Genomic DNA, 17893 nt, shown 5'->3' with positions numbered 1-17893 from the left:
AATCTTTATAGGATTCATCTAAGGTAGCTCAGCCTATACTCAATTTGACTCAATTTGGGATAATTTTAGACCCAGGGGTGGGGGGGGGGGGGGGGGAGGGTGGGGACGGGGGCCCGGGTCATTAATTGTGCGGCTGAAGTTAGCCCATGACCCACTTTTAAGAGTCATTTTTGAAGAAAATGGTACCACGGCATTATAACCAACAACTCATAACCATATTAGAGCGGCACATCCCCGTATAATTAACGTATTAGGCGAGTACCCCCCCCCCCTCCCCGCCCCGGATTAGTAGATCCATAGGCTGATGCAAACGGACGGATCGAGGGGGCGGTGAAAAGAGGAAGATGAGGATCGAAGGGAAAGGGCAAGAGAGGTAAGAAAGGAATAATAGGAGGGAAAAGTCCGATGGTAGATATCGACCGTAGGCTGGCAGGCGCAGATTTGAAAATGCAGGGCTCATGAAGCTAGACAATTTTGTTCACGTTTTTCATCTATCATATAGGCCTACCGGTACGTATAGACTTAGCTAAATTGATGCCATATGGAAATCATAACAAAAAACTTATATTACGGTGAGAACCAATGGCCAAACTGTAAGAATAAGTGTGTGTGTGTGTGTGTGTGTGTGTGTGTGTGTGAGAGAGAGAGAGAGAGAGAGAGGGGGGGGGGGAGAGATAAGATAAGATAAGATAAGATCAGATTTTCTTCGTCTTTCTTTCAAATGACATTATAGAGCATAACGGAACATTACACTTTTACAATGCAAAATAACAAATTATGGCAATGATAAAAACAAAGTTAACTAAAAGAAAGACGAGGAGACCCTGGTAAAAGCAGAGCTTATAATTATTAGGGTCCCCTCTGAGCCGGATAAACATGATGAATAGATATTTGTGACTACCTAAGATAGGGAAAAGGGGGTATAACAAAACAAGAAGTCTACACACACACAACAACAACAACAACAACAAAACGAGAGACGAGACTAGACAAGACGGGAGAAAAGAGAAAATATGAGAAATAATAGAAGACTACAGCACATCGACAATACAGCACACAACGGGCACATGCAAGACAACAGGGGGAGGGAATAAGAAGTTGACAATCTGAAAAGAGAGAGGGGATCGAGCTTTTATTTCCCCTATTTTATAGTTCCTTTTGTAATTACATATTAGATAATTTAATTACTCATTATTCCTAAGTTTCATTTGAGGTGTCCACACCGTACAAGCATTGCCTTTTAGTGGACCCCTCTGTTTCAAACATGTATTTCTTAAATTTGTTTTAAATGCTTATAATTGATTTGTAATGTTTTGTTGGAAACATGAATAAATTTGAATTTGAATTTTGAATTTGAATTTGAGAGAGAGAGAGAGAGAGAGAGAGAGAGAGAGAGAGAGAGAGGGGGGTGGAGAGATCGAGAAACTCCTATCTAGGCACGTGATGCAACCACGCCCCCCCCCCAATTCCTATTTCATTGTTCATGTTTATGTTTATTGTGTTTTAATGTTTTAAAATATTATAAATATGTAGGCCTATATAGACCTAGCATGTATTTTATTATTATATCTTACTTTGTTTTATATATATTTCTGTATACGTATTGTAAATAGACTATATGTTGTGCTCTATACCCCTGAAGTGAAGGGAGCGTCGAAAGAGTACTTACTTATTACTTACTTACAAGTTACTTACATTATTATCCATTACAAAAAATAATCTTATTATATAACCGTTTACGATGCCACTTTCCTCATGTTTAGATGCCAAACAGTGTAACCGAGGTGTGAATTCATAGACCAACTGCATGCAAGCGAAAGGTCGAGCGCGAGCTCGATATCGAGAAACCCGTCACGATCACTTTATGCACGTATATTGTGCATGTACTGTTCGTAGGTCCACGTCGATTCATTAGACATTAGGCTATTAAAGCTCCTCTAGTCTCTGTCACTAGAAAGTTGTCTCCATAAGGACTTTGTCAACGCATTTTCACTGCCGTTACCAGAAGACTAATGAACATTGTTCTTAATCCTCCGACTAATTCTAAAATGGACAGAATGGGCGAAGAAGTGGGGTAAGAAAGAGAGAGAGAGTGTGGATGTCAAAATAATTTGTGTGCACAAATGCACAGCCCCAACTCAATCTGCAAAATACACGGAACATAACGAGTGGGACTGTAATAAATGTTTTTGGTATTGGTGGGGAAGTGGGATGCAATTTACAGTGAGCTGGTGGGGATGGCCGATGGGAGGGGGATCGGGACTTGTAGCAATACACCAGTTTACAGTTGTGTGCGCCATTTTAAACAAAGCCAATGACCTAGAGGTCATGTATTTATGCGTAAATTAGGATTGCGCCCATGCAAATTTTGATGATATCACTGCCCTACGCGCTGCGTTGTGCGCGCACATCATCATTTGCATGGGCGCAATCTTAATTTACGCATAAATACCACTGGTCAAAAGTTATTGGCCCCGCTTCCGGGGCCACTGACCCCGCTTCCGGGGCCAGTGACCCGAGATCAACTGTCTGCGCATGCGCACTGATACAACTGTAAACTGGTGTATTGTCTCTAGAACTCTTTCGACTTAGGATGCAAAAAATGGATTCCAAGTATAGAGTCTACCCCCAGTTCACTCGATCACTGCACTGACTACAGTCTACAGACAGTACAGTACAGTCTACTTAGAAGATCTAGACTTGTTTTAGAACTAGGTCTAGTATGGAAGACCTGGAATAGACTTGTAAGCTTGGCAGCTGAAGACGGCTTTCTTCCAGAAGCTTTGGTAGTCAAGGTATTCAAGGTACAGGTTTTCCGTCTTCCCAAGGATTTATCACTCGTAACGTGAAAGTCTCTCTGTACAAAGTCAATGTGAAATGGATCATCAAGAAAGTCGTTGCAGAATCCATTTTTCTCATCGCCAATGCGCAGATCGGAAATAGATCTAAGAAACGTCTGCGAAAATGCGGACGATCCTTATATTTGCGGACGCGTCTGTCTGCGTTTGTTAAGACGAGCCTCATTAATGCGGACGTCGGACGATCCTTCTTCTCGGACCAGCTGAGCTGAGGAGACTTGGGATCGAAAACCTTGTCAAAGTTAAACGCTTTTGATGAAGCCTTCTCAGCAACCCTCTTAGTACTCCTACTCCTACTATCCTACAGTGTAGCTCCTCTTGGTTTTGGACTTATATCATGGCCAGAAATAAGAGTTGTTTTTCTGCTTTTATTTCAATACAAATGAGTAACTTTATTACAAAGGTTGGATGATTTCCCTTTGATGCTCTTCATCTTCAATCTTTATTACTTTGGGATGCAGAAAGAATTATTCTATTCCTATTGTGCCTGATCTCAATTCGTTAATTAGGGAATGTCCAATTTGAAATGCAAAGCAATTATTTCTAAAAATGTAAAGAAATTACATGAAACTTACTCTAAAAATAACCTACATGTACCTGTATATTAAGGCTGTGCACAACCATGTAATGAGGTACCCAAGAACACTCCCAGGCTTACAAGCGAATACTTGAATATTCGGACGCCATTTAAAAAAAAAAATTTAATTTAAAAAAAACATGTAGAGGGAAAGAACCAACTGGGATAGGGAATTATTTTGAGCCAGATGTAATGCATACATGACATGTAGTCTTCAGAACTAATGGTGACACTGGAGTCTAATCTTTTGGTCTAAAAACATAACATAGATGATTTTTAACCCAAGACTTTTGTCTTTTCTTGTTTCAGAAAAATATTTGTTGGGGGTGTAAGCCGTGAAACTACAATAGGTAAGCAAAGCCAATTTGTATAATGTGTTTGAAAAAGCATTTTATTTTTTGCTATCGAGGAGCATAAGATAACATGAAATCAAACAAACCTGAGATGTTTGGCAGATTTTTTTTTCTTTCAGTGTAGCAATGTTTAAATATAGGGATTGATACTTGTGTAGAACTACATCCTTCCTTTTCAGACAATTTTCCCATTTGAATCTGCAGCTCTGAAAAATATGTGAATTGTTCTTGGCTCTTGAGGGAAATAATATTTCTTACTGATAATAGTTCTTAAGTCAACTAAACATGCTCTCAAAAAGTTCCCAGAAATTCCCAGAAATTACTGGATAAATGTTATTGAAGTTATAAAAATAATCTCCATTTTATCCCTCTTCCTATTGCCCAGATGCATTCAGGGCTTATTTTGAGTCCTTTGGTCAGATCAATGATATCGTTTTGATGATGGACAAGGACACCCGGATGAACAAGGGCTATGGCTTTGTGAAATTCGAAGACCCGCGCTGCTCAGAAGATGTACTGGGAAAGAAAGGCCAGCATCAACTTGATGGCAAGATGGTAATTTCTTCTTTCAATACAACTTCTTATCACCAAGGAGGATGGATATGATTTTAGTGTATTTCTTACAAGTTAAATAATTATAGGATTACTTTTGGATAAGTTGTAACTTTTGTTTGCTAAATTTTGTACTCTTTACTAGTCACATGATGCAAGACCTTCTTGGGGCAGAGTGCCTCCTACCTGTTACTCTTTTCTCATCCAAATTTTGGTTCATTGTACACATTTCTGTCAGACATTACTCACAAAATCACAGGTCATCCAAGGACCTCTTTTGCTGAAATTCTATTTTTCATTCCTTTTTTTAAATCTTATTTTTTTCTCCTCCATATCATAAACTTATAGAAAGTGTTGAGGGTAAAATGGCCTTCCAACAGCATTAAGAACAAAAACGGCAAAACAACACAACCCGCAGGTGAAAATAAGAGCCTTTGCAAGCAATATCTGGCTACCTCGATTGCTATAGCTTGAAGAAAAAAAATAAGAAGCTATATAGATTTCTATTAGCCAGAGCATATAATCTGTCTACATCTCACTAGAACTATCAGCGCCAGGAGATTTTTTCTCTAAACAGGTTGATAGTTTTTTTAAATTACCCAACTAAAAGCAACTTTCCTTGTTGATTTTTGCATTGCAGTCAATCAATTCATGACAGATTTACTTCCTCTTTACTGCAGCTGGACACAAAACCTTGCAATGCTCGAGGATCCAAACCAAGAGGATATGGAGGAGGAGGAGGACAAGACGATAGTAGAACAAAGAAAGTCTTTGTCGGAGGCATCTCACAACAAGCATCTAAAGATGACCTGTATGAACTCTTCAAGCAGTTTGGAATGGTAAGCAATGATGTAGACAAGCTTTGTGGCAGGACTCAAGTACCTTTTGTTTAAAGCCCCACTGCACTACTTATAGCTACTTGCTCCCTCTATATAGAAAACAATGCCTAATCGGTGACCATTGGTCCTCCATGATCCCCTTATTTGATGAGACAACCACCTGTCAGTGACTATACAGGGAGGTCTAATCCCTCCTGGCCAAAATATTGCAGTGGGGCTTTAAATGGGATTAAATGTGGCTGTGCGTCTTTAGGGATGGTTCAGAAGGACCAGAGAAATTCTGCAGGTTGGAACAATGTTTTGTCATATATATTTAAAACCCTTGTCGATAACCTGTGAGAAAGAGAAAATTCTAGTAGGCAAAGGGTTGACGTCGAAGGCTTTCATGGTAGAGCAAGAACCTTGAATGTACTCTTATTTATACGTATTGACTCCGTTATAACAGATGGTCTTTATAAAAAAAAAAAAATTCTTCAGATTATGAGTGATTTCCGTATTTTCAATTTGTTCATCTTTCCCCAGAGCTCCTTTAAAGACTCTCATGGCTATTTGTAAGCTTTGCTTTTCCCCATCATTCCCTGCTGCCTTTTTGTATTTTATCATGGAAACTTTCTTTTTAAAATAAACTTGCTGCAGGGACTGCCTCAGGAAAAGTGTGTCTATTGAAACAGATTCAACATAAATCCATGTTCACTGGTTCGCTGTTGTAGATGGAAAAGCCCACTTATATTCTAATCTTTGATTCTATATGTGATTGGTTACAAGTTGATATGGAAATTGTTGGCAGGGCATTTATCATTTAAATAATAAATTACCATACAGTGTTTTCTTCTTGTTGAAATGACTATTTAAAAAAAAAAAAATTTGCTTGAATTTCAGGTGGAAGATGTGCATATTATGACAGATAATGAGACTGGAAAACACAGAGGTAAGTGAGAAGATAATCTTTATGTCAGGCATTGGTCCCAGAAATAATGCTTTCTGGTAATATACAATTGACTGTGATGTAATCACTTGCATGTTTTTTTTTGTTTAAGAAGAAAGGGTGACTTATAAATCAATCATACCTGAAAAAGGGAAGTGTTGTCCTATCATTTTTACATCTTTCCCTACCTTAATTAAGTTACAATTTTATGTATTTTAGTTCTCATCCTTACACTCCTACTTTATTAGAGAAGGTTTTGGTATCTGTAATATAATAATAGATCCCTTTCTATATTATATGAATATACGCTATTGCTTTTGATATAAAGTATCATGTTATTACCCTGGCTGTAGCTGAGCCGCCTTAATAAAGCGCTTAAGCATTCTAGAAATTTCTTCCTACCGGGTACGCATTTACTTCACCTGGGTGGAGAGTGGCAAATGTAGATTAATGTCTTGCCAAACGACATTAGTGCTGTGGCAGGACTTAAACCGTGAACCTATGTGCATTTGATATATATTTTAATGTAGAAAGTAAGGTACTGATTTTAAGTAGCCTTTAAATGTATATTGTGAGAATTAAGGTATTGTAAACAGCTCCTAATTCAAATGTTTTTAAGATGTGAATGAAGTTAGTGTTATAAACTTAAATGAAGAATGGAGATAGTAAAAGTGCAGAGCTTTAAAAATCCTACAATTGTTCCATATTTTGATTTTTATATTAATCACACAAAGTGGTGTCCTTACATTGTAAAGTCACATTACATGAGGTCTTATTGTATCTGCGATATTTAAATATAATGTATATTCATATGTCTTTAGTAGTTAAATTAGACCGTATTCTAATCTGTTATCTTAACTGTATTGTATTCTTTCCTAAGTTTTCTGTTTTCATGTAGGTATTGCCAGAGTAAGCAGTAAGACTTTCCTTATCTACAGTGCATTGCAAGGTCATCCCCCAAAGAGGGCAGCACCTCTGACTTCAAATGGAAGATATAAATTAAAATCAGGGTGCTGCAAACATGACCAGAATGTTCATATTTAGTTTTATGGTCAGAACTCAGAAGATTTTGACTTTGGTAAATCTGACTTTTATGCACATATTTGGTCACATCCCTATCAGTACCTTTGCGGTTGAAAAAAAAAGACAGAAAGAAATAACAAAATAATAATTGCATGCACTGTAGAAATACAGCCTTCATACTTGTACCAGTAAGCTTTAATGTTTACGTTATTATGGAATGGCATGTATCTACTACCTACCTACGTACCTACCTACCTATCTACCATCGTACTGTATCTAGGATTCGGCTTTGTGACGTTGGATAGTGAAGAAGACGTAGAGAAATTGGTCCGAATCCAGCACCTGGAGCTGAAGGGGAAATCGGTAGAGTTTTAAGCCCTTATCTTAACTATTTCTTTTGCAACATGTATGAGAGAAAGAGGAGAGAGAATGAATTTTAAAAAGCAGTGGCATACAGAGATTGGGACAAAATTTGTAAGCAGTTATGTCTGTGGGGGAAATATTGATGATCATCCACGTTAAACGTATTCTTTATTTTAAAATTTAAGAGAATTAAACTTTTATAGTTGCTGTTGCAGTTGCATTATACATAAACCAGACACATTAACCAGACACATTATTAATTATCTACTATTTCCTAAGATGCCATCAATGTTTGTATTTAAATAAATTGCTGAGAGAGTGTTATGCAATATGCATGTGTGAGTTACGATTTAATCCAGCACTGGTTAGCTAATGTTATTAATAAGTTAAAGTACTTGGAGCACAGTGTAAGCTGTAACTTTAAGCAGTACTTCTAAGAAAAATTGTATTTGGCATAGACAATATGTGTAAGTTACCTGACAGTATTTATTTTAGGTTAAATATATACATGTATTTCTTTTACAACAAAATTGGTTCGCTAATTGCATGAGGAAAAAGTAATTAGTATAACTTAATTTATTGTTATGTATAATTAGTATTTATTACTTAAAAGGATTTTGTTCAAAGAATATGACTTTCGGTACATGTACTTATATTTAATTCAGAATAAGGTTGGTTTTTGCTTGCTTATTGAGGTAAATTAAGTACTATTAATGGACAGAAGTCATTGTATGCTCGGAATGCTCCAAGTAGTTTAATTTATTTTTAAGAATTTGCATTCCATTTCATGACTAAAGATAAGATGGATGTTTTGTATTGTAATGTCTATGAATGTTATCAAGTTGACCTTTGTGAACGCAAGTGTTGGGTTGATCATGTACCTGTATACCAGGTACATGAAAACAATCTTTCTTGTTAGGATTTGGATTAGTGAGCTTCAAACAAAGCAATATCAAGCAAAAGCATTAAAAACATTAAATCGCTCAACTTCATGGCTTTCATTTCAAGAGGAATCTCAAAGATGAACATCCATCTTGTTTTCTAGAAGCGTCTTTCCTTTCAAAATATTTTCAATTCATTGTTGAAGCCATGCATGCATGTGGCAATCTTAACTAACCCTTCAGCATCTGTTGTTTAAAAATTTCCAAGCGATTCTTTACTGTTTATTTACAGTAGAGGTTATTATTATTTTTGATAGTATGATGGGAGTGGCCTGGTAAGTGCCTGCATACAGCAAGGGAACCAGATTTCTCTGTTCCTTTAATCAAAGTAAAGTTTATGGTAAATTACCTCTTTCATGCGATATAATTAGATCCTGTTCATGGCTCAGATATTTCAGAAATTAAAGGACCTGCTAAACCAGATCTGCTCTGGTTCCTCTTTTACATTTTTCACAAAATGCTAATTCCATGAATTTCATTGTACATGTATCTTATCTAGTTACATTGTTCAGTACACATATTTTGCAATTTGTTATACACATTTAACCTAGTTGCTTGTCCCTTTTCAAAAGAATTTTGATTCTATTTAATATGTCATACTTTCTTGATGGCAAAATGTTTTTATTGTTGTTTATTTATATTATTACTTTAAAAATCAATGTAGAACATTATGAATAATACTTTATACCTCAAGTTTGATTGTTATATTTTTGATTTTGGATATCTTTGTATCTGTCCTGATCTAATGCTAAATGCAGATGAAAATTGTCCTGATGTATAGATTAGTATGTTGGACACCATTCTGGGACTATTAGAAATATATTGATCTGGAAATGAAAGAAATGTAGAAATGGGTAAGAAAATAGCATAAGTGTTCCCTTGGATTCTCTTTAAATTTTATTTTCCCAGCAGTAAACTTTGCAAATATCATACAAACATATTTTCACATCAAAACTAGGCATTCCTATCAGTAATTTTAATTGAGGAAAAGAAAATGTGGTAAAACTGTCTTCCATTGACACAGGGGCGCTGGTTAAGAAATGGGTAAGAAAATAGCATAAGTGTTCCCTTGGATTCTCTTTAAATTTTATTTTCCCCGCAGTAAACTTTGCAAATATCATACAAACATATTTTCACATCAAAACTAGGCATTCCTATCAGTAATTTTAATTGAGGAAAAGAAAATGTGGTAAAACTGTCTTCCATTGACACCGGGGCGCTGGTTTTTGTACTTTACCAATTTCAGGCTTTGACACCTGTCTGTTCTGAATATACATGGGGGCGTTTCACAAAGCCCTTTTTCAATGATAAATTGACAAATGATAAAAATCAGTGTCAAATCTGCTGATAACCAATCAGAAGCAAGGATTTCACTAGCTTATAACAAAAATTGTCATTTGTCATTGATGACAAGTTTTGTGAAACGCCCCCCAGATGGTATCCCTGAATTATAGTTTTCAATCATTAACCTGACAGACTTATCAATGATATTGCACCGCTCATTCTGACTTTGCATGCCTTGATCCTACTTTAGATGGAGATTAAGAAAGCCCAGCCAAAGATGAACAGAGGATTCGGAGGTCCAGGTGGTCCTATGGGTGGTGGAGGAGGATACCAACAAGGAGGAGGTGGTGGCTTCAACCAAGGAGGACAGCAAGGCTATGGCGGAGGTTATGGAGGTAGCAGCCAATGGAACATGGGCCAACCCATGGGTAGGGTCAATGAAATTTTATTGGCACTACCAAACATTGATTCATAAAATTTTCATTGCAATGCTTTTTGTCTCGCCTGCGTAGCAAAATGTGAGACAAAGGCGCCGCTTTTCCGGTGACGGCGGCGGCGTTAACATCAAAAACTTAACCTAAGGTTAAGTTTTTTTAATTTTTAGTATAATTTTGAAAGGATATGTTTTTAGTCAATGAAACTTGGACTAAAGGGTTGTCAAGGATCCCCAATCATGTGAGTAGAATTTCAGGTCACAAAGTCAAGGTCAAAGGTCATTTCAGGTCAACAAACTTACACTATGTTGTGACATCAACATCAAGATTTTGAATTTTTAGCATAATTTCAAAAGTGTTTGTTCAAATTCCATGAAACTTGTACACAAGGGTTATGAAGTATCACAAATCACATGACACAAATTCCAGGTCACAAAGTCAAGGTCAAAGGTCATTTTAAGTCAGTAGACTTGGGATTATATTTTCACAACTTAATATGAGAATTAATAAATCATTTCTTTTTAATTATTCATATTCCATTAAAGTTATCAATCTTGGTACAAATTATAGTAAATAATTCTTCTGATGATTCATAGTCAATATTCACTTCAAAATGCTGATTATATTCAGAGGATTTCATTTTAGGGGGCCTGCTAATGGGCCACCCTGCCTATAAATAATGTCCCAACCTAAATTTGTCATCATATAGAATTGCGTAATGCAGGCGAGACCGTCGAGAGCGTTTCCCTTGTTTTGTTAGAACAGCCAATGGAACATGGGCCAACCCATGGTTAGGTTCAATGAAAATCTTTATTCACACTACCAAACATGGATCCATAGAATGTTCATTAGAATGCTTTTTTGTTAGTACTATATCTTGTGATGCATGCTACAGCAGCAATTGCTCTGCATTCAATGCTATACCTAATCCTAACCTTCACCCGATACCTGTGAGGAAATGAAGCCCAAAGAAATTGTCTGGATAAAAATGCTGCGAAGCCTGGATAACAATATACAAATAATACACAGCAGTGAGGGCATTAGTAAGAATTACTCACACGAGGTACTTTTGGAACAGTCTAACTTGGACTGTTTTGAAGGTACCGAGTGTGGGTTATTTGACTAATGCCTGAACAAAATGATGTGTATTATTTGTTTTATAAGATTATGATTTATTTGTTTTTATAAAATGATGTTTTATTTGTTTTTATAAAATGATGTTTTATAACATGATTTTGATAATGACCGGTCTTTCAAATTACGTGTTAGGCAAAATAAATGCCTGGTCACGTGTACGCTTTCACCAATCATTTGATTAGGATCCACGTCATCATCTTATAATGATTACTATCAGTAGCAGTCTTAGAAAATGATGTTTTAAACAAATATTTGAATTATAGGTCAGTTTGGGCAACAGCAAGGTGGATATCAGCAGAGGGGTGGTGCAGGAGGACAGGGGTATGGCGCCCAGCAGCAGCAGGGGTACAACAATGGTTACAGCAGGCAACAAGGACAGGGAGGAGCTGGGTATGGTCAACAGGCAGGAGGTTATGGACAGCAGCAGCAGCATCAGCAAACACAACAGCAACAGAGTTATGGAGGTAAGGATGTGATTTGTTGTTTGGAGATAATGCAGGTTGTTTCAACATCGCATGGCTGTGGTAATTTCAAACGGGCTTGTTTGTCAAAGCCAAAGTTAAAGCCAAAATCAAAGCCAAAGCCATAGTCAAAAACATTTGTGGGTAATGTAATTTCCTCTTCAAGAGTATACAACCTTTTTTGTTATATCTATTGCACCCACCTTTTGTTGTATAGTACAGAAAAAAATTGCAAATGCAAATTACTGGCTATCTTATAAAAAAATGCAACTTATTCTGTGTTAGGCAGATATATTTAAATTGCACTTAATAGAATTTGAATGTATCTTTTTACTTAATTTAAAGAAGTTTTTTAGTGACCACGTAGCAAGTATGGAATGCTGCCTGTGTAGCATAAAATTACTACTTATTTGTTGCACTTAAAAATATTCTGCATCTGTAGATCACTGAAAAGCCTGTAAGAACCAAACATTTTGAAAGCAACTTGCTTGAAATCAAATTGATATTTTGACAAGGTTGGTTAGGCGAGGCGTCAAAAATATCGATACCAGCAGGCTGCCGCCTCACGTATTGGCGCATCGAGGCTGCAATTACGGCCGAAGCCTGGCTGGGGCAATTATTTTTCACTTATTAGCCCAGCCGGCTTGCGCCAGGCTGGGATCTGAGGCTCGGTTTTCATTCGAAAGGCGGCAGCCGGCGCATGCTTTTGTTCGGAGACCATTATGATGACATCATGAGTTAATTGAGGGTCTTACCGCCAGCGGTAGCCGGCTGAGCTAATTTAAAAAATGCAGCCAGGACGCACAAGTGCAGTTAGCTGCCGCTGGCTGGTATATTTATTTTTGACGCCTCGCCTTATTTGATTATTTCACTCTTATGGCACTGCAGATAGCTAAGCAACTATTTACATAGTTGAAATTTATACCATTACATTATTTTGCCCTGTTTGTACATGTGTATGGAAAGTATTGTACTCCCCACCAATAAAAAAAGAAGAAGACTTACTTATGAGTAATGTCCATGTAATACTCCACATGCATCAGTCAGTATTGTGTGTGTTGCTCTTTGCTTGCTTGCCTGTCTGATCCTAGTGCATGTTGTGTCATTGTGCAAATCGTGAATGATCTATCTTGCAGGAAAGCCCAATGCGGAAGGTGATAATGGAAGCAAAAGCTCTCGCAATGGTAATGCCTCTCATGTGATCAACAAGTTCTCATAATTCAGACAGTCATGCAAATAAAAGTGTCACAAATTTCTTTCAATATATTCATCAGACATGTTTTTATAATATTCAGGGTAAATTCTGTTAAATTAATCCCAGAGCAATTTATTGGTTTTCATTACCAGAGCTCCAAACATCCTCTCAACAATCTCCAGCCCCCCCCCCCCTCCCTCACCTATAAAGAAAATTGATTTGAAGAAAAAAAGAATGACTGTCTGATGGGGCTTGTTTTGTGTTGTTGATTTTGCATTTATTTTGCTGTGCTGTTCTCTATTTCGGTGTTCTGACATTGTTACCGTTGATAAAGAATTGACTATTTTTCAGAGTTTTGAAAGCCTTATTGTGTAACCCTCATGTTATTCTTGTTATTTAGTTTTTTAATGGAAATCATTTTGTGTGTTCTTCCTGGCAGTTTGTTTTCATGTTTGGACTTTCAAGGATTTAACTGAATTAACATTTATTTTGTTGCTATATTTACAAATCGATGAGCCCTGTTTGTATCAGAAACAGAGGCTGTAGGCATTAATGTAGTCTACACAAAGTGTTATTGAGATGCAGACAACGTCAACATTCCAAGTGACAAAGGCCATTATTAAGACATCTTGAAGTATAGAAATTGTCAATGCAAACATGGACTGTTTTGGGATAAGAAGAAAATTAAGCTACTTTGTGTACTGGAATAGTTGTTTTTGCTCCTTTAAAGTGTTCAAAGTAGATAGTTTCATAAAGAATTTAACCAATATCTATATTGATGCGTTGTTAATTGGAAATGATGCACTGCCCACCATCTGTGATTGGGAAATGGTAAGGTGATGTTTGAAAAGTATGCAATTAAGATGTCACTATGGGCACAAGTATTTGACAGATTTTCATCTCCTTCCCTTCAATATATTTTAAAATCTTTTATATGTGTGACAAGTTTTCATCTTTAATTTTCTGGTTTCCAATTGAAAATCCTGCTTTTTGGTAGTTTTTAAAACCATTTAACATGTTGTTGTATTTTGTTTCCCTTCTATGTAGGTGGACAGAGCTATGGTAGTTATGGAGGTTACGGACAAACACAACAGGACCCCTATGGACAACAACAACAGCAAACACAACAAACACAGCAATATGGAAACCAAGGTAAGAAATTCTCCTTGATCCATATAATTTCACCTGTTATTCTGTCCGTCTAGCCTTATCTGTCTTTATGTTTTCCCTTCCTTTTGCCTGTCATAGATATGTTCATGTAATTGTCTCATACTGCATGTGAAACTCGCTCTCTCTCTCTTTATTTTGTTTTTATTCAAAAGAGCTAAGACTGTATCTAAGTGTACCGGTAGTTAACTATCATCAGATTTCCCTGCCGCTCCGATATCGATAACGGGAGCCAAACCGCCGATCCGATCATAGCTCCAACTTACAGGGTTATCTTGAAGCCGGAATGATGAGTACAATGTGGCCCTGGGAGAAAATTTGTGCGGCATATAAAGAGTTAATAAAATCTTGTTATACTTTTCTTTGTCACCTCTTGCCAGGATCAATGGGTAGCTACGGTCAAGAAGCCTCAGGGTATGGACCTCAACGAGTCAACTACAGCCAGCAACAACAAGGAGGTTACAGTCAAGGTCAGTCCACTCCGCAAGATATAGAATTCATACAATATTTTAAAGCCCCACAGTAGTACTTATAGCTACTTGCGTCCTCTATACAGCCAACAATGCCTAAGCGGTACCCATTGATCCCCCATGATGCCCCTTTTCTTATGTTATTTGAGAGCTGATTTGATGAGATAACCACCTGCCAGTGACCTTACAGGGAGGTCTAATCCCTCCTGGCCAAACTAGTGCAGAGGGGCTTTAAAGTTTACCTATCACTAAGATAATTTGTCCTGTATGTTATGGGTTCCATGATGTAAGAGGTCCTAAAACATTTCTTCTATACAGGGATATTGCAAGTTTGAATATACTTTCAATTAACAAAGACACTGACTTGAGAGTAGACTACTCCAAGTCACCCGTACACGCTCTCCTAGAAGAGGGCCAGCCCGGAACCCAAAGTCTGACTTGGGTTTCTTGCGTGGGTTGTTGTTATTTGTTGTTTTCCTCGTACTCTGCATTCATTAATCCGTAGAATGTTGGTTGGCTTTTTGGTGCTTTGTGTAAGCGAGTATATTGGTCACGTGCACATTGATTTTTATTTTGGTGATGTTACATCTCTGTCTTTTTAATTTCTAAGACATAAAATACCAATAGTTATGCTTAAAATGATATATTTAGATTTCTTTTTTAACACAAAATTATTTAATAATGGCTTGTAATGGTCTGTATTCGCATTTCTTTTCTTGTTGTTTTTGTTCTGTTTTGTATATTTTCTGGAATAGAAGTGGTGAATTTGCAAATTTAAAGACCATGTACAGTAATGTTTAATCTTCACTATATTTAAATTTATCTTCATTTCTTGATTGATCCCATAAATGTCCATTTACTAACAAATTGTATAATTTGATTGAAGTTATAAAATTAATTTGATTAAAGGTAATCAAAGCAAAACTAAAGCTAATGTATAGTATATATAATTAATTTTCATCTAATTTGTTTATCACCCTTTTTTAGAATCCTATCCGGCCTTTTAGAATTGTGAGTATCTTACTGTTTATCAACTAAAATCAAAGAGAACTAACAAATTGATCTTCTTATACTTAACATAACTGTACATGGACTTTAAACTTTAAGCTGAATCACATAATTATTAGTTGATGAAGTGTGACATTTATTGATAGCTATGTCCATACTATAAGATGTAATTCTAAGGAAATAAAATTGACATTTCCTACTGGTTCAGTGTTAGGACCCTAGCACTTGCCTACTGTAGCAACACTTCTATGAATGTCAATCGTGGTTCTGTTTGTGATAATGTTCTAATGTGCATAAAAGGGGATTCATGATGGGGGGGGGGGGGGGGGGGGGAGGTAGGGCAAGTATCACTTTTTTGTCTTCTCACTATTGCTGGGGTCAAAGTGATGCAAGCCAGGTTGCGTGTAATTCTTTGTCAATGTATTGCATGTAAAAATACTATGTCAAATTTCCATGTTTTTTATATTGACTTATTATGGAAATGAATTGAATTGAATTGAATTTCTAAATGGTTGATGTACATGAAGGAGTTAGAAGTAAATTCAGGAATGGTGAGCCTACGAGTTAGAAAAAAGGCATGCTTATCTCCAAATCTGGGTGATTAGTCAGATTGAGCCTTTTCTTTGAGTTTTGGTCTAAGTTACATGACCTCTGCAAGTTTGATTTTCCTAATGTTATGACTACATGAAACTTCTACTAGTTAGACTTCAAATGTCTTCAAAACGCTTTAAATGTGCTATTTTTAACTGCAACTGCTGTTTCTTCCAAAGTTAGCTAGTAATTTGATCACATTTTGCAGTGGCTGGTAGTAATATATGCAAGCCAAATTTTTACAAACCCATCGTCACCCCCTTGCAGGACAGTTTGGTAACAACATGCCCGGCCAGAACTTCGGACCACCTCAGCAACAGCAACAACATCCACAACCACAACCACCACAGCAACAGCAGCCACAGCAAGGGTACGGGCAACAAGTTGAAGGTGGCCCAGACATGTACGGCAACAACAACAACAACTTTGGCAGAGGCAACTTGGGTGGAGGAAACCAGTTCCATCCCTACAGGCGATTCCAAGGCAATCAGGTTCAATAAAGGTGGCAATGGAAATATTCCTGTTGATTTGCCATTGAACTGGATATGTTGTCCTGAGGGCTGTTCTCACTACTTACCTGACAGGGATCCCATTACTTGCATCTAGCCGCATCACATGGTTGACTAAAATATAATGATAAATGCTGACAGCTCGTATACATGCAATGACCATTTTATTCTTACTCAGGCAGCTGCTTTTCATAATAAGGATATTGTCAACTTTATTCAAATTCACTTTTCCTCATGTACAAGTAAATAAAATGAGGGAAATACTATGATAGAAATACAGGAAAATATGAAAGGCATATGGGAGACCTTTTCATAATTATTCTTTTTGTGGGGGGGGGGGGGGGGAGAGGACTTTACGTATGCCTTCTTGTACAGGCGAGAGCAAAGAAAATAATTTCTTATCTAAATTTAAGCTACTACCTACAAATATATACAACCACTGTAAACCAGAGAAAGTTCTATGACATGTAACTTGTTCAAATAATCAATGATTGCTGTTTAGCAGCAAGAAACATTTCATGTCGTTATTCACCCTCAATCAAATGTTTTGTTGACTGACCGAGGAGACTTTCATGAATCTCGGCCACATACATGCCAAAGTTTCTGATTGAACTCTGACTTGCCCGGTGAGCAAGATGTATATGGTTTTTCTCTGCATGATGGTGTTTGTTATCTTAGAGACTTTCAATTCAATGAATGAAATGTAAATGTTTTGTTAAAAATGAAATGTGAGTACTTTTCTTGTGATTGTTCGATGCCAAAGGCATGCTTTTATCCTTCATATTTATCTTTATTTTGTACATTTTGCACTTCATTTAATTTAGAATTCCATTCCTTTATGATCACACATGCATGTTGTTAACAGAACATATTTCATATCTTACAATTAGAATATCTGAGAGCTCCTCTTGTTGAGCTCAGTAAATCATGAATTACAACTTTTTTTTCTTCAACCTGGTGATTGACAAATTCTTTCTCTGATGTTGTTTTGTCAAAAGGCAGTACTTGAGCTGTTTATAATGAATTAATTGCCTACTCTTACATTTTCACAGGAAAGTGGTGTTTTTTGTTGTTGCTGGGGGGGGGGGGGGAATAATAAAGTTATGTTTAAAATATTGTTTCCATATCTGCCATCACAAATTATGGCATTCACATGGAATTTGATGGAATTGTGAATGAATTATAAACACAGTCATTAATGATTAT

The 17893-nt window shown here is 36.8% G+C and overlaps 1 protein-coding gene across 6 annotated transcripts; it reads left to right on the top strand.

The window, feature by feature from the left end:
• The first annotated feature begins 1740 nt into the window (after positions 1-1740).
• On the top strand, positions 1741-16786 carry LOC583988 (heterogeneous nuclear ribonucleoprotein A2 homolog 1). 6 transcript variants are annotated; one of them, XM_011679754.2, is made up of 13 exons: positions 1743-2074; positions 3745-3785; positions 4174-4343; positions 5021-5179; positions 6059-6107; positions 7408-7490; positions 9966-10143; positions 11550-11750; positions 12884-12931; positions 13990-14094; positions 14490-14579; positions 15567-15590; positions 16451-16560. In XM_011679754.2, exons 1-12 carry the CDS (start codon positions 2013-2015, stop codon positions 15584-15586), a joined length of 1206 nt encoding a protein of 401 aa, XP_011678056.2. In that variant the 5' UTR covers positions 1743-2012; the 3' UTR covers positions 15587-15590; positions 16451-16560. The 6 variants fall into 6 exon arrangements, with proteins under 6 accessions (XP_030833020.1, XP_011678053.2, XP_011678052.2 ...); XM_011679753.2 differs by having other exon boundaries at positions 1744-2074; positions 16446-16559; XM_011679750.2 differs by lacking the exon at positions 15567-15590 and having other exon boundaries at positions 1742-2074; positions 9966-10110; positions 16446-16786.
• The last annotated feature ends 1107 nt before the right edge of the window (positions 16787-17893 follow it).

The sequence above is a fragment of the Strongylocentrotus purpuratus genome, unplaced genomic scaffold (genome assembly GCF_000002235.5).
Source record: "Strongylocentrotus purpuratus isolate Spur 01 unplaced genomic scaffold, Spur_5.0 spur5_scaffold_9, whole genome shotgun sequence".
Lineage (NCBI taxonomy): Eukaryota > Metazoa > Echinodermata > Echinoidea > Camarodonta > Strongylocentrotidae > Strongylocentrotus > Strongylocentrotus purpuratus.
Note: the sequence above shows the minus strand (reverse complement) of the source record. Positions and strands in the feature narration are given on the sequence as shown.